This window comes from Lupinus angustifolius, chromosome LG06 (assembly GCF_001865875.1).
Source record: "Lupinus angustifolius cultivar Tanjil chromosome LG06, LupAngTanjil_v1.0, whole genome shotgun sequence".
Taxonomy (NCBI): Eukaryota; Viridiplantae; Streptophyta; class Magnoliopsida; order Fabales; family Fabaceae; genus Lupinus; species Lupinus angustifolius.
In genome coordinates this window covers 4,241,868-4,265,288 of record NC_032014.1, presented here as the reverse complement: position 1 = coordinate 4,265,288, position 23,421 = coordinate 4,241,868, and the positions used below count along the sequence as shown (strand labels likewise).

The 23,421-nt window shown below is 31.8% G+C and overlaps 3 protein-coding genes and 1 non-coding gene across 4 annotated transcripts; 1 reads left to right on the top strand and 3 right to left on the bottom strand.

Moving 5' to 3' along the window:
- On the top strand, positions 2,609–3,617 carry LOC109349104 (abscisic acid receptor PYR1-like). The gene has a single exon (XM_019589774.1). The coding sequence runs from the start codon at positions 2,725–2,727 to the stop codon at positions 3,346–3,348; it is 624 nt and encodes a 207-aa protein (XP_019445319.1). The 5' UTR covers positions 2,609–2,724; the 3' UTR covers positions 3,349–3,617.
- Positions 8,492–8,577, bottom strand: TRNAM-CAU. Its single transcript is given in 2 exon segments — positions 8,492–8,527; positions 8,540–8,577. It is a non-coding gene; the product is annotated as a tRNA-Met (tRNA).
- On the bottom strand, positions 10,087–10,416 carry LOC109350394. Its single transcript, XM_019591636.1, has one exon. The coding sequence runs from the start codon at positions 10,414–10,416 to the stop codon at positions 10,087–10,089; it is 330 nt and encodes a 109-aa protein (XP_019447181.1).
- LOC109349102 (transcription factor MYC2-like) lies at positions 15,015–17,374 on the bottom strand. Its single transcript, XM_019589773.1, has one exon. The coding sequence runs from the start codon at positions 17,200–17,202 to the stop codon at positions 15,118–15,120; it is 2,085 nt and encodes a 694-aa protein (XP_019445318.1). The 5' UTR covers positions 17,203–17,374; the 3' UTR covers positions 15,015–15,117.

Genomic DNA, 23,421 nt, shown 5'->3' with positions numbered 1-23,421 from the left:
GAAATAAACTAACATTTTCTGAGTTTTAGCGAGGTTACATAAATTATCTCTTATTTTTTGTACCTATACAAACTCCCCTAATTTTTATACTTTCATTACACTGATCACCTTTACGTGAAAAATAAGTGTATCTTTTAAACAAAAAATGTGATAAATGCAATTTAGTTAAATAAAATATGATATATTATGGACACAAGTCCAAATAATATATGAGTCAATATTTTTTTACTATTTTTGGTTCACTACGATATAGTATAAGACAATTTAAACAATATCTCTTTAGAATTGTTGATGTATTTTGTAATAAAAAATAATAAAGATACATTGATTTGTACTTAGGAAAAGTACCCAACTGAAAATTAAATAGTATTCCTTCTTACCTATTTGATGAGTTCAAAGCTCGTGAATTATTCTCCAGCACCTAAAGTTTCATTTCCCGGTAAGAAGATTAATCTTGGATTGATATGTTAATCATAATCCAACAATTGCACAATTTCTTCATCCAGAATTTTGCATATTAAAAAAGAATTGTTATGACTTACATATTAGAAAGTCGTGAAGATAAAGCCATTAATTGTCCTGGGTCATGACTTACCTGTATAAAACTATGTTGATTGTATACAAATATTTAGTGTAACAATTATAAATATGTGCAGTTAGTATATAGATTATACAAGGTTGATGTATCATTTATATTCATTTGAATTATTATTTTTATTTAAAGGTTAATAATAATTTATTATGATAATAATAAATAGATAATTATCCATAATATGAATAAGGATCACATCTATTAATCGAGAGTAAAATATAAAAATATTAAAACAAACCACTGACAAAGATTAATTTGATTTAATTGTTTAGCAATTATACTGCAGTTTTGAGTTCATTTATAAAAGTTAATATTTGGATTTCAAATTCGAAGACAAAAACTTAGTAGTATATTGTTGTTATATAAGTTTGTGATGATATATTAATTGTATATAAATTTTTATAGAGTAAATTACATTGACACATCCTGAGTTTTAGTGAAATTACACAAATCATCTCTCACTTTTTTACACCTACACAAACCCCTAGTTTTTATACTTTCATTACACTGACAAATATGTGTAATCTTTTAAACAAAAAATAGGATAAATGCAATTAAGTTAAACAAAACATGGTATATTGCTGAGACAAGTCCAAATAATATACAAATCAATGTATTTTTGTTTATTTTTTTGTTAAAATGCATCAACAGTTCTAAAGAAATATTGTTTAAATCGCTTTTATACTTTATCGTAACAAACCAAAAATAATAAAGATGTATTGACTTATATATTATTTGGACTTGTCTCCACAATATGTCATGTTTTGGTTGACTTAATTGCGTTTATCACATTTTTTTGTTTAAAAGATTACACTTATTTTTCATGCAGGGCTGGTCGGTGTAATGAAAGTATAAAAAGCAGGGGGTTTTGTATAGGTGTAAAAAAATGAGGGGCGATTTGTGTAATTTCACTAAAACTCAGGGGGTATCAGTGTAATTTACTAATCTTTATATTAAGGGAAAAAAATGTATATACTAATAGTGTAAAGTTTTTTACACTGTCACTATGTCATTCACCATTAATTTTTAATTATCATTGACTTTTAAATAAAAGTATTGCAAATGAATGGTAGATGATACACTGACTGTGTATAAATATTTACACTGTCAGTGCACATATTTTACACTCTTATATTAATCAAACATTGATATTAAATTCATTATTGTTATTGATATAGAAAATAAAAAAAAGAATGTATGCACTGAAAGTATAAGATTTTTATACTGAAACTGAATTATTCATCATTCTTATTTAATAATAGTTGACTTTAAAATATAATTAATATAAATTAGTGAATAATATACTAAGGGACTATATAATATTTATATCTATATCTATACCATTAATAAATCTATATCTATACTTCTATACTATTAATAAAGGGAAAACACAAAATAACCACCCATCATGGTGCAATTTGTGTTTTCCTATTTTGCCCTCAATATCTTTTTATTTCTACCAAAAAATCATATAATATTATTTTTTTATTTTATCATTATTATCTTCTTATTTTAAAAGTGTATTTAAAAAATTGAATATTAGACCAATTGAATAAATTCAAACCGTAAATTTAGCACAAAAAATTATATTTGAATTTATAAAATACAAACTATACATTACAAACGATAGGAAAGCGGATTGACAGACACGACAGTGCATGTCAACATGCTAGTATATAATAAATATAATTGTTTAACAACTTAATAATCACATTACAATTATTGTTAACATGAAATTACAATTGTGTTGACCTATACATATATATATTCGAAGGAATATTGAGTTTGAATATTAACAAGTCTAAATAAACATAGACTCATCCAATAATTTCAAAATCTCAAATTTTAATTATTTGTGAGTCAAAAAATACGATCCGAATATTATTTGCGACCACTCGGAGGTTGGTACCCATTTCCTATACTCTAAACTAAAACCTTTCCATGGTTAATAATACTTAATATAAGTCGTAGATTAAATCTGATTTTTTATTTTTATATAGAAATGGGAAAGAAACAGAATTCACATAAATTCCAATATCACCCCTCTCCGTCCCTCAAAATCTCACTTCGCAACAAGAGCCACAGCATATCCACTCTCTCTTTCTCTCTCACCTTCGCTTTCTCTCTCTCAGATGGAGAAAGGTGAGAACTCTTCCACCACCGAACAAGACTCATCCTCCGACGACCACAACCTAACCCTCCCTTTCGGCCTCACCCACGACGAGTTCGAAACCCTCAAACCCGCCATCAAGGAGCACCACACCTACACCCAAGGCCCCGGCCAATGCTCCACCCTCCTCGCCCAGCGCATCCACTCGCCGCCGCAAACCGTCTGGTCCGTCGTTCGCCGCTTCGACAAACCCCAGCTCTACAAGCACTTTATCAAATCCTGTTCCGTCAAGGAACCGTTTAACATGACTGTAGGATGCACCAGGGACGTTAACGTAATCTCTGGATTACCGGCTGCTACCAGTACCGAACGCCTTGACATACTAGACGATGAACGACACGTCACTGGTTTCAGCATCGTTGGAGGCGAACACCGACTCAGAAATTATTGCTCCGTCACCTCTGTTCACGGGTTCGACCGTGACGGTGAGATCTGGACCGTTGTTCTGGAATCTTATATAGTTGATGTGCCTGAGGGTAACTCTGAAGAGGACACGCGTCTCTTCGCTGATACAGTTGTCAAACTTAATCTCCAGAAGCTTGCGTCTTTAACTGAAGGGATGAACCGTGACACTAACAGTAAGTAAGGCACTGTTGAACCGATTAACCCAACCGATAAACCGGGTTCACCCCCAAATTTACCACACAAAAAAAGGACAAAGATTGGGATTTGAAAGAGAGGTTCCTGATACATCAAAGGAGAAAAACGAAATCTGGAGATTTTCTCAGTTTTTAATTTTATCTTTTGGTTTTGGTGAGATTTTTTTGGGTTTTTTTACGATTTTATTTCTTGTTTTCTTCGTCTTCGCTTACGTCCTCTTCTGTATTCGTGGATGAAAAAACGTTAATACATTGTCGGAGGGCATTTCGGTCAATGCAGTAGTTGTACAGGAAATGTTGGCTTGTGGTGTTTATTTGTGGTTGTTAATTCCTCTCCTTTATGTTCATCGAAAAAAAATCCTCTCCTTTATTATAAATGTATGTATATCTCTTGTTTCTGCTTTCTTTTGTTGATATTGGCGCTATTTCATTCTCTCGTGTAGTACTATTTTATGACAGTTGAAAGATTATCAACTAATTTTGCAGTATAAATTTCTTTTACACTCCATTGTGTAGATATAACTTACTATTTACTACGTGGATTTTAATTAGTTAAAATATTTGCTAATTTTGTTTGACTGCTTAAAAATGCATTTCCCCTTTATTTTGACATGCATGAAACATCATCAGTGAGATAGAAAACAAGTGATTGTAGAATTAGCAGCCCTTTTGCTCCCACAAAGTAAGTGTGTTGCATGCCAGAATAATTTTTTAAAATGTTTCCCCTCTACCAAAAAAAGAATAAGTACTTTTTCGTCTTCTCCATTGAATTTGGACATCTTTTCCTTTTATCACCCCGATGCAACATGGCGGTTATATTGGATATTTATGTGATAGCAACAAACGCTAGACAATGGTTTCGTTAAAATAATTTTCTGAAAGAAATGATAAAGTAATCTAAGTAAGGCATAAATTTTACACTGTTCGGTTCACAATGAGAGAATGCGAATTGTTTGGATCAGAAGTTTGGACTTTGGATACTGTTTGGGGTTGTAGCCTTTGTTTTTTTAAGTGTATGATTGTTTGGTTCATGAGGAAGGGAAATCTAAAAAATGTTTCAATAATGTTAATTTGATAATCAAATTGTGACAACTTTAAGTTGTCATTCATTTTGATTAATTTTCTTAGATTTATGTAGAAATAAAGATAAAGAAAAGTAGCCGAGTTAGAAAATTTAATTTGCTGTAAGATAAATTAATTTGAGTTATTTAAATAATACCATTCAATATAATTTATTCATTTTTGCTTCCTTCCAATACCCAATATTAAAGTAGGTAAAATAAGAAGGAAGTTTAATTTAAAATTCTTCCATGTATAATTGGTAATTCGAGCTGCATGTATGGGCTTGTTCCATAAACAAACTTTGCAGCTATTTGGGTTGAAAATGATTGTTTAGGTTCCAAACTTTTATATTATTTTATGTATCACTTTTTTATTGTTCAGAAAAATAGAACATAAATTAAATATATTAATTTTATATCTTCTGACTAACAAAAAACAAATTTTACATGAAATGATACATATTTTTTAATAGAAGATGTATTCCCACACCGACCAACCTTTTAATTTGATCAAATAACTCTTTTTCGGCTCCAGCGAGTTGGCCTGTTCTTGCCCTATTGAATCAGTGTATAATGTAAAAAAAAGGCGAGAGAAGTTCATTGGCACTTGGCTTCTTACTCAATTATTAATCACAGAAAGTAAAAAGGCCAGGCCTTGTGTCTCTATTGCCTTGACCATATAGTTTTTGTTGCACACGCCGCTCTTTTCAGTTTAAATCTAGCGAGGACAAAAATTCATCTGAATTTAGAGCAACCGGAGAATGTAGAGGATGGTCTTGGACTAATATAGAAGAAGATGAAAAGGCTAGTGAGGCAGATTTTGACATTGAAACTACACTCATGTGTGATTTGTTCTACTTCTCTGGATTAGTAGTGATTAGAAAAATCCAAGAGTGTAATATCTATACATCAGTACAGATTTATACACATTCAATAAATTATTATCTACTATTCATTTGTATTACTTTTATTTAATAGTCAATAATGATTAGAATGAACAGTGAATAATACAACAGTAAAAAAAATTGTTATAATTCCAGTATATACATATTTTTTTTCAAAAAATAATGTTTGCACCATCCTTTTTCTTTTATTTACATTTATACCAAGTTAACCAAGTAAAATATTTTATTACCATCGTTGGCAATCAATTTTGTACACCATTTTTGTATGAAGTCTTCATTGATTACTAGTCTAGCCACATAATATACAATTCTTAAAAAATATGCGTAATAGAAGAATTTGTGGCCTAGTATGTACTGAACGCATATATAACTCCAATAATGTTGGGTTTGGTAACTTGTTTTGTGGGGCTAACGCATCAAAAAAACTTTTGAAATACTAGTTGATGATGAAATCTTGAACAGTTATTTTTCTGGGAAAGTTGTGTGAGTTTCAAAACTAGTATGTATGGTCTGACGTGTAAGACTTCCTTTTGGCAGATATATCCAATTGTTCAATGAAGAGGGAAGGATTTGATTGATCTATTGACATGATAAGATGACTACCATTTAAGCTTTAAATCGTGGCCACGTATTGGAGGAGAGGTTGGAGATGAATGTTGCACAAGAATAGAGATCTCGTCTCTCATATCAATAAAAACATAATAGTGTTAATTAAAAAGTTAAAAAATATATATTTTTTGTTATATTTTTTACTTCTTTATCATTTATGTGTGATGGATTTGGTATAACATATGCTTAGAGGAAAGATTATGGTTTCTTGGGTTGAGAAAAGTTACATTAGACCCATTTAAAGGTTTTGTTTATTTAAAAGAAATTGTAAATAAACTATATTGCTTTAAGGAAAATCATTTATAATATAACCAATCATGTTAGGGTACAATTATTTTCATAATAAAAATCTTAAAGTAATCATATTTCATTATTCTTATATTAAATAGTTTCGTGTATTATAATAAAGTGTAATGTATTTTTCTGGAAACATGTCTCAAAATACAAAGCACATGATAAATTTCTATAAAAACTATTTATCCTGATTTTAATCAAAAGCAAATAATAATACCAAAATCTGTAAACAAATAAAATAAAAATTAAGGGCAAAGCTCTCATAATAATTTTTATTTTATGGTAAAACCCAATACCTTTATTTAGGTAAAGAAATCAAATTTCATGCCAATTGAATCAACAACTTTCTAAAATGTGGAATTGCTTGCTATGCAATGTTTGGGAAAATTCTACCTATGTAAACCTTTTTCACCTTTTGTAATTTATTTATAGTCTTGGAATGCATGTATAATTTTGTTCATGTACAATTTCTCTCGTTTACCCCAAAATCCTTGCAATAAACTTAGCACGTGCAAAGCATTAAACCTTCCGACAAGAAAGGTTGAAGAACTCGACTTGGGAAGGCCCCTCTTGTAACCAAATTGGGGTTTATGAGTGGATGCAAGTTGCCAACTTGGGTGCTACAGAGAAGAGAGAAGTTGAAGGTGGAGAGGGACAAGGAATGAATAGAAGCTACAAATACTAGCTTTAGAAGTGGGAATTAATCAAATGCTTATGTGTCAAAAGAATATTTTTAGTCCTAGTTGAAGAGTTTCCTTTTTCTTTTCATTTTGCTAGTTCATCATTGGCTCTTGATTTTAGAAGTAGTGGCTACAAACAAAAGCCAATGAAATGAAAATGTTAGAAAATGGGAACTCCAATCATAGTCATTGCTGCTTGTAGATACTAGATAGCAGATACCATTCTTATCCACTCTAATTATATAAGTGTTTAATAATATCCGTCTCTCTTTCCCATTTTGAGCAGGACGAGCCACCAAAGAAGCCTATTTTAGACTTTTCAGTTATTTGTTGATAGTTGCCACTTTCATTCCAATGTATTGCTCCAGTGTCAAACTAAAATGCTCTTTCGATTCATTAAGATATATATATTAATAGTGTATGAGTTTTATACACTGTTATTGTATTATTTATCATCGATAGTTAATTATTGTTGACCTTTTAAAAAAGTTAGTTCAGATAAATAGTAGATAATGAATCACATGTATATAAATTTTTACACGGTTATTGTATAGATTTTACACTATTTTAAAATAGGACCTTTTATTTTTTTGGGCCTCTAAAGTTGAAACATTTTTGAACTGTCCTCACAAGCTTGTGCCTAGAACCGGTCCAGAGTGACTAAAATATATTTTGTCCCGGCTTATAAATTACCATGCCATTAACTTTTATAAAGGTTTATATTGTTTTTGTACTTAGTGATTGGCGTTTATTTTGTAATTGCTCTATGTTGGCACAAAATAGTTGCTGAGTTAGACCAAGTTCTAGGCTAAGGCTGACATGATGGTGAATGAATAAATAAAGGGGAAACACTTGCCAAAACCAAATACAGATAGCCAAATAAAGTTGTGTAAAGATGGGCTTAGAAGCTACTAATAGGTTAGATCAAGTACTAAGTCGCTCAATTTAAAGTGTAAAAACTCGTCAATCAACTATAGGATAACAATTGAAAAGTATCAGCTAAACCAATATTAGCTGAGATGAGTTGAATACAATTACTAAGTTGAGTTGGGCATTACCCTATATGGTGAGTTTTGCACATTACTACTCGACAAATTCCCCACGTTCATATAGTAATCCCTAAACATTCTAAAGATACTGAATGGCTTGAGTAAAAGATACCTAAACCACAAGAGACAAGGTTTTTACCAGAAGTCTAGAACTATACTTGAGCCACCACCCTTTTCATACTTTTATTATGTTGAAGTGGGAGCCCTTTATTAGATATTTAGATAGCAATAAACAGAGATACATGAGAATACTGAGTGTTATAGAATTGGAATAACATCTAGCCAAATGTTATTATCTAAGACCTCAGAAGCAAGATTTGACAAAATTATAATTTGCTTGCAAACCAATGCAATTAACTTTACATTCCAGTGCATGAGATTTGTTCAAGACTTGGTCCAATCTCATTTCATTTATTGTAACACCCAGGTATTCCTTTGGCTACGTATTAGTATATTAAAGCAATTCAAATTTATTAATGAGACGTGATCTTTTTTCTTGGTACATAAATCATGTAAAAGCTTATAAAATGTTTGGGGTGAGAGAGGCTCGAACTCTCGACCTCAGGATTACTCAGATAGCTATGAGACCTACGCGCTAGCCAACTGCGCCACCACCCCGTTGTGTTATACGTTGGATTAGTATCTAATATGAAGTGTATAGATTCTAATTATGATATTTCGTGTCCAAAAGAAGAAAAATTGGTGCCTTGTTGGTTGGTGTCTTGGACCAGACCAAACTTGTCTCACTGAACTTTCAGCTCTCAAACACGCGCCACCATTTAATTCTTTCTATGTATATTTGTGTTACAACCACAAGGGTAACTACCAAGTTTGAATCTGAACCCATCAAGGTAAACTCTTCACTCTGGATTTCATCCTCTTATTATCAATGATCCAATTCAAATTAATTATATCAAATCTTAGTAAAACAGAATAGTAATGAAAAGAATGTTGGACAACCCATGTAACATCATTTGGCAGGTTTTGAAATTATAAGCATCGGGGAAACTCTGTTTCTATGTAATTCTTTCATTACATAAAATGCTTAGGTTAGTGTGACTCCGGTTATTGCTGATTGAACTTTGGCGGAGTATTATATAACAGAAGACCGTATATACAGTGAAATGATATCTATATGATAATATATATGATTGTAAAATTTTCTTTACTACTGCAATGCATGTTTCACAGATAAGCTGCAAATCTTTTTGGTGAAGTTTCTACTCGTGTTAAGCGAAGAAAGTAGTTGATATGCATGCTTACTCATTAGTGAAACTCTCTTGAACAGCAATATGCTCAATGTATCATGATCATTTCCCCCCTCAGCATAAGGTAGCTTAATGGATGTGGTGTAAGTTGTAGAATGTTTATTTGAGTAAATGACATTAATCTTCCTTAAAAATTGATTTGACTACACTTGATATTCCTCTTATTTAAAAAGTGCACCAATCTCCTTGATGTATATATTATTATATTTATCTTCCCTTAAGCTGCTTGGAAGAGTTTAATTAATATTAAATCAAACACCAACTAAGAATACAAGGATAAACTTCCTTCTAAAACATGTTGATGTCATAATATATGATAAAAGATTCTAATGAATAAAATCTGGACCAATATAATATACCACATGAACTTTTTTTAGATATAGATGCCACATTTAAAAATTAATAGTTGTTTTTATCACTGTTTGATAGATACAAATCTTTTTATTAAAACATCTTAATTTTTTTTCCTGAAAAGCAGAATTTCATGTGTAGTATTGTAACATAAACTGCAAAGGCTCATGACCAAATGAGATTAAGTTTACGAATTGAACATGAATCACAATGAATTTGATTGGAATAAAAAATAACAACAAAAAATGGGTACGATGAAATTGAAGAAAACAAACAAAAAAATTAAGGGATACAAATAACATTATTATGGTGCAAAAAACAACGCTCTCATAACTTGTACAAGGCGCTTAAAAGTTGAAACACCATATTACAATGTGCATCCACTCTATCCTCCCCGCAATCTTCATATCATCTCTTTTATTTTCAACCTTGTACAAAGGACCCCCACAACCAAGTATACACAATGCAACAGAAGGTCAAATGTAACATGTTCAACAATCACCTTATTTCAGCTGCGGCAACTCACTCCTTGGTCTTGATTTTCAACCAAATTCTCAAAACTCCAATCCCTTCTCATTCCACTGCTTCTCACCAATCTTGGTTCGGAGCTACCCGAAAAGGAAACATTTCCGGTACTATGGATGCGACGACGATCGGCCTTAAGCTTGGCCACAGCCCCACCTTTTCCCCCTTCACATTTGGGTGAAGGAGCTATATTCCCGGACCAGCTTCTATCAACCCTTTTGCAAGCTTCCCTATATTCTTTTTCTCTATGTAACTCCCCATAGGAGTCTGTCCTTTGAAGTACCTGGCTGCAGCTGAGGCAATTGAGACTCATGTTGGTGTTTCTTGTGCCCCAAGAAACTGAGCCCTAGCTATTCCTTATGTGCTGATGAATATTGGTGGAAAAAAGTGACCAGGGCAAATTATTTTATATAAAATTGACCAAGGTGGATGAAAAGGGGTAACACATGATGGGTTGGAAGACAGGTTTGGAACAATCAAACCGACTGAACAACCTATTGCTACCTTTTACCATGAAGATTTAATCCGTAAATATAGCATAACAACGTACAATTTTAATTAGGGTATATATGGTTATGTTTAGTATTGACTATTGACAAACAACTCATCGATTCCTATTGAATTGGTTTTTTTGTGTTGTTGACAATCTTTTACAATCTACATGCTAGATATTTTTTATAAGAAAATGACAAATATTATTTATAATTCAATTAAGTATCACAATACAGAGTGATATTCATATACAATATTAGAAATATATCTATTTTAGTTTGAAGAATGAAAATGTCATTTTAATATAAACAAAAAAAATAACATGATACATCATTTTTTCTATAATAGAAGAAGATTTGCAAATTGATATTGTATAAAGATATATCATAATATCAAAATTAAAAGCATACAAAACATATGAATGTAGTATTTTTTGTCTAATTTGCGGCAACAAACTTTAGTATAGTATATAAATATGCAGCAAAAACGTTATATTTCTAAGTGTACTTCACAACAGAAAAAAGGAAACCACTATTAAAAAACTATAATATGGTAAGGTACGCTTCTAATAATTAAAAAAAACATAACACATTCCTTCACCAAAATCACCACTCCCTGTGAATACTAATGACTTAATGAGCAATGTCCACTATTTTTATATTTCTACTTTTCTATCCAAGAAACACCATATAAAGTCTGCAGTACGGTTGGATGTTCAAATGACATTTCTCTTATGGCCTTATCAATAATGAAAAGAAGTTGATTATTAGAATAACAACAGAAGAATTTTCGAAAAAACACACTGGAGAAATTATTGAAAAGAATGACTACACCTATTTAATGGGGCTCATATTAATTGGCCCATTATATTCAGCCTGCAATGGTCTAGGATAATTCTATCAAGCTCGATTTCAAAAAATTATATGACTGACCCAAAGAAAACATTTTCACTGCAAAAAAATGTAAATTGGTCTTGTTTTCTTATTTATCCTATATAACTAAAGGGGTAAGGCCCCTTTAACCTCAATTTGTTCCACACGTACACTTTTATCCTCCTTTGTTATAGTTGTCTGATTCCGTTGTTACACTTGTCCAATTTTCATATTGTTGCCTCTGATAGGTTTTGCATATGTCATTGTTGTCTCTTGTTAGTTTTGCATGATATTAGTTAGTTATGCCGAAAGATACCATTAGTAATAAAAAAAGATAACAAATTTAATGATTCAGTTATATTGAGAGAAAAATATTATTCATACATATTTATCGTTAAAAATATATAAATATAAAATTAATTTAAAATCTTATTTAATACTCGTAAGACTATTAGTCACACATAGTCATATGAATAGAAGAATATGATATTTATGCATATAAAATTAATATATTATCCACTATTTATTTGTATTATTTTTTAAATAGTCAATAATTAGTAAATATGATTAGTAAATAATGCAGTGACAATATATAAAACTTATACTTGTAGTGCTTTAATTTTTTTATAAGTACCATATCCTTATTATCCTATCCCCTAGTATCATAATCACAGATCACAAAACTACCTTAACCGTTAGTTAATACTCATTGCTACCTAGAGTTACACAAACTTCTACAATGTTCGTAGAATCAATTAATATTTTTAATCAATTAACTTTATCAAATATTTTCTATTTAATCAACTATTATTCAGGTAATTGTCCGGCACAAAACTCATTATGTTACAATAAGATTATCCAACAAAACTTTTCCCTGAGCCGATCCACTCATTCATACCACCTGCACAATTTCCATCATGGACGTTAGATATAGCGGTTCCTTTGTCCAGTTTCCTCAGTCTTTAGGTGTCTTGTATCATGCATCCTGCGTCTGTTATGATCAAATCTTAATGAATACATTTTACTTGTACCTTTTCATATTGTAAATTCATCCTCTCTAGTCTCTACTAATCGATCATGTTCTTGGTTTTTTATTTTAAAGAGTTAAAGAAATGTGTGAATAAACATTTGAGAATACCATTAGTCAGATATGCACTATGCTGGTACTGCAAAGTATTGAACACCATACCTATGCCCTTGCTAGAATAAATATGTAAGTGAGAAAGCTGATTGTACAACTCACCGACAAACCACTTAAGGTATCACATCCGTAGGATTATTGCTGAAGGTAGTTAAGGAAACCCACATGATTAATAAGGAAAACTGTTAAAAGCATTTACAAACAAAGTAAAACTATTAGTTAATGGTTCGTATCATAGGTAATTTGGACTATGCCTATGAGATCTGTCTACCCATTATTAACAAGTGGACAAGACATAGAAAATTTGTTCATTAGCCCAAAATATCTATCCAAAATGCTTATATAATATTTCATATCCTTTTCAAAAAAAAGCAAAACTGGAATGTTTATATATGCCTAATTTAGGTGAGTATTACTAAAACACATTCAACTGGTATGATAGGAAAGTTACCAAATACTAATTATGAGTATTATCTTCTTTTTGAGGGAAGTGCATATTGAAATAAGTTCTTATTCATTGCAGTTATTATATGATGTGAGAGATAATAATGACACTTAAAATAGGTGTTGCACACATTGAATAGTCCAAAATAGGAGATCTATTGCTCATAAATAGTACTGAAGAACTTTTTGTCTTAGTCAAAAATGCTACCAACTTCAACGGTTTCAGGATAGAAAGTATTATAATAATCTGAAGTCTGAACATAGTAATTTTAACCCAAATCTCTGTATATCTCAACCTTCCTAAAATGCCAAAAAGTCCAGTCATGTAGGTAGTACCAATAATAAAGTACGCAAAGCCAATGTAGTAAAAAGAAATAGCAAAGCCATACAATGATAAACTCCATCTATAACAATTTAACATAGCATAAAGAACTACAGTAGTTGGTAAACGCATCAAATTCAATGCTACCTTCCTACTCCATGTTATTTTTTAGGGAATTAATAGTGAATTTGGTAATCCAAACATAATAGTCATTAAAAAATTATCACATATTAATCTATCAACGATTACATGTACTATTAACTTCTTCAAAGAAATTTGTCATTCTATTAATCCCCTAGATTAAATCTGTGATCAACCTAATCCTCCAATGAAATTTTAATCTTATCGGTCTCAAAAAGATTGAATTTGTTATCAACTTGGAACCTTGTTAAGATATTGTTATTTATGATATGAATTGAAACCTTTTTTTTTCCAATATAAAGAACCACTCTTTTTAGCTCCTATTTCAAATGGGGTCTTGCTGGCGACTGCCCTGCATGTTGGAGTTTAGCAGAGAATGAGATTCCACAAACACATGCATGCCAAAACCTCTTACATACCAACTTTTGGCTAAAGTTTGAGTGCAATTTATGGTATTTAAACACATACAGAACATTTATTATTACTTTACATATGATATACAACAAAATGTCATATATGACAGTACAAATTTCATTTTCCTTTTCCTTTTTAACCTTAATCATACCATACATGTCGGTAGACATTTTCCTTCAAGTTGGTAGGGTCATAACTTGAGTGGTTAGCAAAATACCTGAACAAGAAACTGGCTTTACTTTTTGATAAGGAAAAAGGTGTGAGGTGTAATACGGCGAATACTAAAAACCTAAAAACGTGGCAAAGATGTAGACACTCAAAAAGAACCATTAACATACAGATAGAGAATGACTTGGAAGTATTACCTGTTGGAATGCATTTTTCATATGTCTGAAAAGCAATAATCGACTAAACAGCCAAGGGACTTTGATTCCCAGCAGGCAACCATCCATCAAACTCCACCATAAAAAAATCAAAATTTTTAATCATAAATCACACAAACAAAACACTTATTAGCCTTTTTTGGTGTGCTAGAGCATTATCTTATTTAGTATTTAGTAAGTTTGATACTTTATGTTCATGTTGTTACTCGACTTTTGACCAATTTTTATTATCCTAAATGTTACACTTCTGTTGTGCCAGAGAAACGAGTTTGCCTTTTCCGTACACATTGCAAGTGGCAAGGACCAAACCCAAGCTAAACATGATCAAATCACATATATATAGGGAAATATTTTCCTACTTTAGTAGAGCCATAATAAGATCCTACAAAAAAGGCTACATATTGCATGCTCAAACGAACACAAACTCTGAAACGAATACCATGCAGTAAAAAAACACTCGCAGAATTGCAAATAGCCACAGAAATTTCAAGAGGTTCACATTTATGAAAATATATATACAATCTACACAACTAATATGAAGTTATAAACACAGGAAAAAAAACCTATCTTGACTTCATCAAAGCTAACTAGTGCCGGCCATAGCTAGTTCTTAGTCCATTCAGCTTCCAAATTGAATTACCTCATAATTAAGACTAAGCTAACTTCCCAAAATAAACCTTAAAACAAAAAAGAACTTATATTACAGAGCTGGCTACCGGGAAGGCATAAAATATTCCAGAGACACTGCAAACTAATTCAGTTACATATCCGAATGGTGCAGTGCAGAGTGAAGCAGATGTATCAATCATTGGCCACCACCAAATTTGGATGACAATGCAGCACTTAGCTGTTCCTGTGTATAAAACCTGCTTCCCATCTTCACGGTTGCTTGTTGGATCATCAAATCATTCACCACTGACACACTGGCATGGTGCACATCCAATTCCAATTCCATCAAAGCCGCCATCAACCTGGCAGCAGGGTGATTCTTCTTGCTACATTGGATCCTTATCATTGCATCCCAACCAATAATCTTCACGTCGATGTCCAAATCAATCAGCTTACTGCTTCCAACATTAGTCAACATCTTCGATTCCTTATCAGGTGGAAGTGGTGCACCCGAATCTTTAGTGGTTTTCTCGAGTTCCTGCTTCACTGTATCCAATTGCTTCTCCAAACCATCTTTATCTGATTCAAGGTTCTGAAGCTTAGATTTCAGCTCAGTAATGTAAGAAATGGCATCCCCGAGAAGCGATGCTTTGTCCATCTTCGACACGTTCGGAACCACCGCACGAAGCGCATAGAATCTCTGGTTCAGCTTCTCCCTCCTTTGCCTCTCTGCTTCAACATGATTCAATGGTTCCTCTCTGCCATTTGCCGGTTTCCTCCCTCTTTTTCGGGGCCGTTTTTCTGGTTCCATCACTCTACTGTTTTCAGGGTCCTTCACCACAGAAGCCTCTAGATCTGAATGGTCCGAATCACCACTGCCACCACCACCAGACCTCATATTCGAAGTTGAAGACGGCAAAACAACACCAGAGGTGAAGGAAAGCATGCCATCATCATTGCTGCTCCTCGAAGTTGGGGACCTCCTCTTCTTGCTATTCTCCTCTACAGCAGGAGCTGCAGCAGCAAATTGAGACTGCCCAGATAAAAAATGAGATGAATTTCCATTTGTGCCGATATAAGAACTCTTCTTAGTCTCTCCAAAGCTCAAAATCTCACCGGATTCCGGCTTCAGAGAATGATGGTTATGCTGGTTGCCCCCATTCTTCACACCATTTCCTTCAAAGCCATAAGCGGAAAAGTTCAATTCCCTCGAAAAGAAGCTCTGCTGGTGCTGGTGAGGAGACCTGCTAGGGAAGTTAATAGCACTTGGTGTTTCGGTTAAGGTACTAGAACCAGGGGTATCGAGCTGTGTCGTTTTGAGAATAACCTGATTGTTGTTATTGATATGACTACTGTTCAAGCTCGGAATAGAAACAGAAACAGAAACGCTACCAGCAGCAGGAGCAACAACAGTGTTGTTTGCATTCACATTCACGGAATCCCTAATTTCATGATCATTGAGCCAAAGGGAAGAAGGGTCGTTCTCACCTTGATCCGTGGTTGTAGTGGCGATGCTAGCGGTGAAGGGCCATGAACCCATATGATTATTGCTGTTGTTATTGAAATTGAACAAGAATCTTACCTTGTTCATTAGATCAGGGTTTTGGAAAACCATTTCAGTGGACCCCAGTTCAACAACCCCATTCGCCGCCGGTATACAAACCATGGTTTGAAGCCCAAAAACCTGCGCCTGTCTGGCTCTTTCGCACCCTGACCCAGCCAAACGGTCTGAACCGGAGACCCAAACCGGAGTCGAGTTAAAGAAAGACTGACCCGGTAACGCAGAGCCGTTAGCAAAGGACTGAGTCATGGAAACAAGGAAGAACCACTCGGTGTCGGTGACTTCTTCATCGACCGTATCGTTTTCGGTTGAGGTACCTGAGATGAGAGAATTGAGTTCACGAAGCACTTTCTTCCGGTGTTCTTGTTCAGAAGATGAAGCCTTCTTGTTCTTGTTGTTGGGTTTGGATTTGTCTTCATCGCCTTTGTAGTAACCATCGCCCCACGCGAGGAGAGTGGAGGAAGAGGAATATTCATAAGATGATTGCCAGAATATGGCATATGTCCATATATGAGTGGCGTGGCCCTCGATGAGAGCTTGAAGTCGTTGTTGGAGGGTGTCTTGATTGAAAAGAGGTTGTTGTTGCGGTTGTTGGTGGTGGTGTGGTTGTTGGGGAAGTGACGGTGTAAGTGGTGGCCAGAGAGAGGAGAGGTCGGAGGAAGAGGTGGTGGTAATGAAAGCCTCCATGACGGAGGAGTTGTCGTCAGTCCACAGATTCATCAATGGAAAGTCTAGTTGTGTGGGTGGTGACAACTAGGATGTTTGGCTGAGAACTGGAGATACATACAAAGAATGAGAGAATAAAGAGAAAGAAATAATTTAATGTAATAATTCTTTAATCACAGGCTCAATTCAGAGTTTCAGAGGTTGCATTTGGGTTTGGGATTTATTTGCTCTGCATTTGGGTTTAATTTTATCTTAGGCACAGACTTGTATTTTTAATTAAAGGTATCCCCACAACAAAGGTAAACAACTCAGCATCCATAATACTTTTGCTGTGGGAATACATCTCCTAGTAAATCCTAATAAATGTAGAACTTTGGTCATCGGTAGTGGATGATACTCAATAAAATCTTACACCACAAAATCAACTCCTTATTAATATATATAAATTTGAACAATGAGAATATGTCTTTTAGGAAAAGGATAAACCAACCAGAAAAGAAAAGATAAGGTTGTTATTTATGTTTAAATACCTAGTTTTTTTCAGACAAATCAAATCTTTTGATTGATTTACAAAGTATATTATATGATCCATTACATTGATTTTAATAATACAAGATATGTTTAAGATTTTTAAATGTTTCCCTGATTAAGGGGAAAGACATACATCACCTAAATAAACTCTTCTTACTTTTCAACTTTCACCTTTCTTGTAATAGTTTTTTTACAGGGAAGCATTTTCCTGCTTTAAACTGAATAATCACATATTGGATTCTTCATAAGTGTGAAAATAGTTATCATATCTTTAAAAAAATTATAGGGCTTTTAACTAGACCGATACATTAACCTTTAAAAAGGTTAATATAATTGATTTAACTTATATATCTAACGTTAACAATTAAGTTATATACTTATATACAACTTTATATTAAATTTCAAATAAAACAATATTAGTTATATGAAAGGATATAATATAAATATTATTTTATAATATAAATTAAATAGTCTAACTTGATAGACTTAATAGTTTTCTGGATGACTTGAAGTCAAATTTGTTAAGTTAAATAGACTTTTTTAAAATTATGAATTTGATTGTTTACGACAAAAATCTAGTTTAACCTAATATATTATATTCACTTAACAAGTATTTGATAGGCAACCTAACCCATTTTTATCCACCATTTCCATGATAAGTCACTAAACGACTTAACTTAATTAGTAAGAGTGAAATCAGTGTTGTTAAAATCATATCGGTTATTAAACCGGTGAGAGTATTGATATAGTGGTACATTGGTTCAACCGGTGATTTAGTAATTAAATCACATGTCGGTTAAACCGGACATACTTACTTATATTTATATATATAAACTTATAACAACAAAAAATTGAAATAGGTAGATACTCAAATTTATAATTCATATTCATAATCTACTCAAAAATTCACATAAACAAACAACTTTATGCCTTTAAGAAATTCAAAGTCTAAATTACAAAACATTTATCAATCCAAAAGTATCACTTAACAACCGCAAAATATAAATAAATGACACAAATTCACAACTCACTCTACAAAACAAATAAATTTGGAGTTTTAACATTTAACACCAAGAAGTCAAAGTTGTCTCCTATCGAAATTATATTTTTGCACCAAATCCTATCTTGAGACAGTACTCCAAGATTACGCAAATGACACTAAGATTACACACGAATGTTTCGAACCATGTAATCTAAGTGTGCCTTGAAGTGTTGAAAAATAGTTGGAAAGATGGGTCACATTGTAACAAGTTTTTAAGTTTTTTTTCAAAAAAAAAATATGTGTATAAACTTGCCGGTTCACCGGTTTTGTCTAGTTTTGATACTTGGCCGGTTCAACATCTGTACCGTACCAGTTAGGGGTTCAATTTGTCGGTTTTTTTGTTGAACCGACCGGTACGATATGATTTTGACATCGTTGGTGGAAACAAGATCTTCTGTCCACAAAATTTTATGTCTCCATGTCTCAAATCAATCATATACCATTAATAACATAAAAATGTTATTTTATTAAGAATGTGACAACTTTATATTGGATTGAGGCGCAATCACACACAAAAATTTGATCCCATTGAGAAAGACTGTACCATATCTTTTTCATATCCACGTCAGTAATTTTTTCATTATACATCACAAAATATTAACACTAATCAATTTACCAAATTATTTCAGCAGGACACCACTTGTGGAAAATTGAATGTTCAATTTTCCTAAAAACATGTTATAGTTAAATATGAATTTTATAATATACCAATAAACGATGTTTGAGAAATAGTTTAATATGTATATATTAACATTCTATTAACACATCTTTTATTATATTACATTTAATTTAAAATTCAATAGTCGATAAGAAATGACTGGTGGATACCGATGGTGCTAAAATCTTTGAAAAAAACCCGTATATTTGATCAAATCAAAAAGATTTACAATACGCATTTATGTATAAATGTTGTTAAATGATCCTTGGGTTGGTGGATGACTCTTTGGTGCTTCTCTTGAAAACAGAACTCTCAAGATAACATTGTAAAAAGGGTTCGAAGTCACCGAAGGTCGAATGATCATATTTGTTTGATGTTATTATTGTCAGAATTTTCAACCGGGGTTGAGAGATCTTTAGATTTCTTCTTCGCTATACTTCATCATTTCTTGATTGGCTCTAGTTGCCTCCTCATAGCGGAATTGCTCCATTTTTTGTTTCATTCCGAGATTTTGTCATTGCTACCTCGCCATAGTATTGGTTATATTTTGGGCATTATAATATTGGCAAATGTGCCAATCATGTTGAATTGTGATCATCAATTTGTATTCCATTTTCCATTCATATTGAAGTGTGATGGTTGCAGAGAAGGGTCCGTGGTCATGGAAAGTTTTCATCTGCCTATGAAAGTTAAATGTTAAACTAGTCAGCGTTTATGCCCTCTTCTTTATTTTAAAGTTCAAGAGGTCTTTGACTATGGGTGAAACTTAACTTTATCATAGTTCTCTTGTATTCCACATAAGGGTGGAAACAGTTAAAATCGGACCACAAGTTTCAATTAATCGCCACACCATTTCAACTTAGCCTATGGTGCCTGTTTGGCAATCTCAGCTTCTTCTTTTTTAAACTACTATCTCCATATTCTATATGATTATTTTGAACACGTTCATAGAAATTGTGGATTTTAGTTAACACGGTTAATTTTATTAAATGTCTTAATAATTAGATATATTTTAGTGAAGTTATCCTTCCTTGTTATCATGATTCATTCCATATTGATGAATGAGATTTCATCACATTTTTTTATAATGAACTAATTTTTTTTGGGTTTGTGGTTGCCTCTCCCAACAAATATTGTGAATCGAACTCTCGATCTTGAGAATTCAATGAGACATTACACTATTAGATCAATGTCTTGTTAGTGAATGAGAATATTTTGATTACAAAATTAATCTTTCAAAAAAGATTCTATAATAGCACCAAAACAATATAAATCAAAATTTAATGTCTTTACTTTTATATATTTACTTATTAAATATACTAATTAATTAAATAAAAGAGATACAATATAAAAATTCAATTAACGATTAAATTTATGTAAATTTGAATTACATAATTAAATAATATGATTGACATTCATAATAGATCTCTGAAAATCAATGAAATCATAATAATAAAGAACTTGATTTAAATGCTAAAATAAAAACAATCAAATTAATAAAGTACGATGATTTATACTAAATAGGAGCCAATACAAATTCATCAATAATCTTAAACTATAATTTAATAAATGATTATAATAAATATTCAAAAGAGATAGTTTTCTCACCTATTTTATTTGATTCAAACATAACTTCATTCTATAGAAAATATGAATATTATCGTTTTCCTCGTACAAACTGGGCCGGAGCCCATAAAAACAAAATTATAAATTGATTAAAGTGAAAAATGCATTTGCTAATGTTATTTTTTGGTAAAAGATGAAAGAAAACAAAAAAAACTAGAGTCTTATGAACTAGGTGCATGTGGCATCAGAAAATAGAAATATGCTAATGTTGTAATAAAATTAAAGTAGGATAATTACAAGTGAAACAAATATATATATATATATATATATATATATATATATTTCATTATATTTTTCATTATTTAATTTTAATTATCATTAAATAAAAGTACAAATAAATGATAGATTATGTACTGACTATGCATAAATTTTTACATTGTTACTATAATACTAATACTAATGATCCCTGATAACAAAAATAAAAGTTAAAATTATTTATTCATAAATAATGATAACTCCCTTACAAGTTAGAATCTATTACAGTGGCATTATAAAGAAAATTAATCAAATTGCGGAAGGAATGTGATAAAGCAAAAGGAAATAGTGAATTGTTGTTAGGAGAGATGATTACGGCTCTTCGGCCTTGACAGCGTCATTCAGATTCTATTAATAAGTTAATCCCACTACTTGCTTCGTGAAAATTACTTTGCTTTGTCTTAAAATATTGTTAACCATTTGATTAGTATCATAGTGTGTCACGTTTTACTCGATGCGTGTTGTGCGCCAAAGTTTTATTTAATATTTTTCGTTCTCTTCTAGATAACGAATCAAAAACCATGTGGGAAAACACACATACACTCGATCTTGTTTACTTGTTGCCCATTTTATATTCCCCACTAATCTTTCTTTATTATTTCGATAACAATAACAGATCATCATAGATTTTATAATATTAGCGTGTCATCATCACTTCAGAGATAGGGTTTTATTTGGGGTTTGTCGAGTACTGTATGAAGCGTTTGTTTTACTAAAAAAATTCGATTTAATTTCTCCCGTGATTATTCCATAGTTTAGGACTGTTAACTTTTCCTCAAAGTAACACCAAACGTATAAGGTAACTGACGGGTTTGTTGATTCTAACGACCTCAAATTTCACATTTGTTATTCTTGTTTTGATATGGATTGGGAAGTTATAGTTTTCAATTTTTTTTGTGATAAAAAATATTTTTAATTGTAATTCTTCAGTTTAACATTGTAATTACAATATTATGTGATTATGCGTAATGATAATATTGTAGTTGTATCAAGTGACACAATTCATAATTTAAAATAATTCACCTATTTTATGATATAATTATTAGATTGTAAAGGGGTGATGGTGATGTAAATCTGTCTTTCAATATGTGTACTCTCCTTTTTTGCAACATGAAAATTATATATTTTGTGTGATTAAAAAATATGATTAAATTTAATTTGGATGTAGCAAGATCAGTTATATCATTGTGATTCTCCAGTTTAACATTGTAATTACAATGTTATGTGATTATGTATAATGATAATATTTTAGTTGTATTAGGTGACAAAATTCATAATTTAAAATAATTCACCTGTTTTATGATATAATTATTATATTGTGAAGGGATGATGTTGATGTAAATCTGTCTTTCAACATATGTACTCTCCTTTTTGGCAACATAAAAATACATATGCATGATATGATGTTAGAGTATTAATTTTATTCATACACTTTTATGCTACGGTTTGTAACCATTACCGAGTTTCAAAAATTAGAGTAAATAGTTATTTAGTCCGTCAAATTTTTAAAGTACTAATACATTTTCTTCAACAACAAAAATGGAAAACCCAAAGTAATTATTCATAATATAAAATAAAAAGTGTGTCGTGAACTATTTTAACTTAAGTTCATGATTTTTAAATATTAATTTCAGTTTTATTTTTTCGAGGAATGAAATTAGTATATGGAACACTTTGTTTTTCCGAGCACGTTTAATCAAGTAATTAGTTGTTAATGAATTAATTATAGAAATTAATCAATAATGTTTTAGGCTAAACCTCAGTTGAGTTTTAGTCTTATATTATAATATTTTTGCTTGCCCTATTTTTTCAAGATTTTTGATGAATAAAAGTTTCTGAGACGATTGTGGGTTGTTTTATCGAGTTTTCGCTCAGTTTTTTAGTTTGGTAACTCGGAATCGAATTTTGATTTCGCAGTTGGCTTTGAAATATTATTTTTAGTCAAAATAGACACTAATTTTATCTGTAACTCATCTCTAAGTATTTTTCACCTCGAAATTCAAGTTTCAACGTCTTGGGCAAAAAACCTAAATTGCTAGATCGTATATTTCCGGACGATGTTACCCGGTAATATTCGGGCACGACTTCAATTGCAAAATCATGTCGCGTAAATCAACTCGGAGTATTAATCACATCATGGGTCAATGGATGGTCAAACAAG

Coding starts and splice junctions, on each gene's coding strand:
- LOC109349104 (XM_019589774.1), top strand. CDS start 2,725: ATGGAGAAAGGTGAGAACTCTTCCACCACCGAACAAGACTCATCCTCC.
- LOC109350394 (XM_019591636.1), bottom strand. CDS start 10,416: ATGAGTCTCAATTGCCTCAGCTGCAGCCAGGTACTTCAAAGGACAGAC.
- LOC109349102 (XM_019589773.1), bottom strand. CDS start 17,202: ATGAATCTGTGGACTGACGACAACTCCTCCGTCATGGAGGCTTTCATT.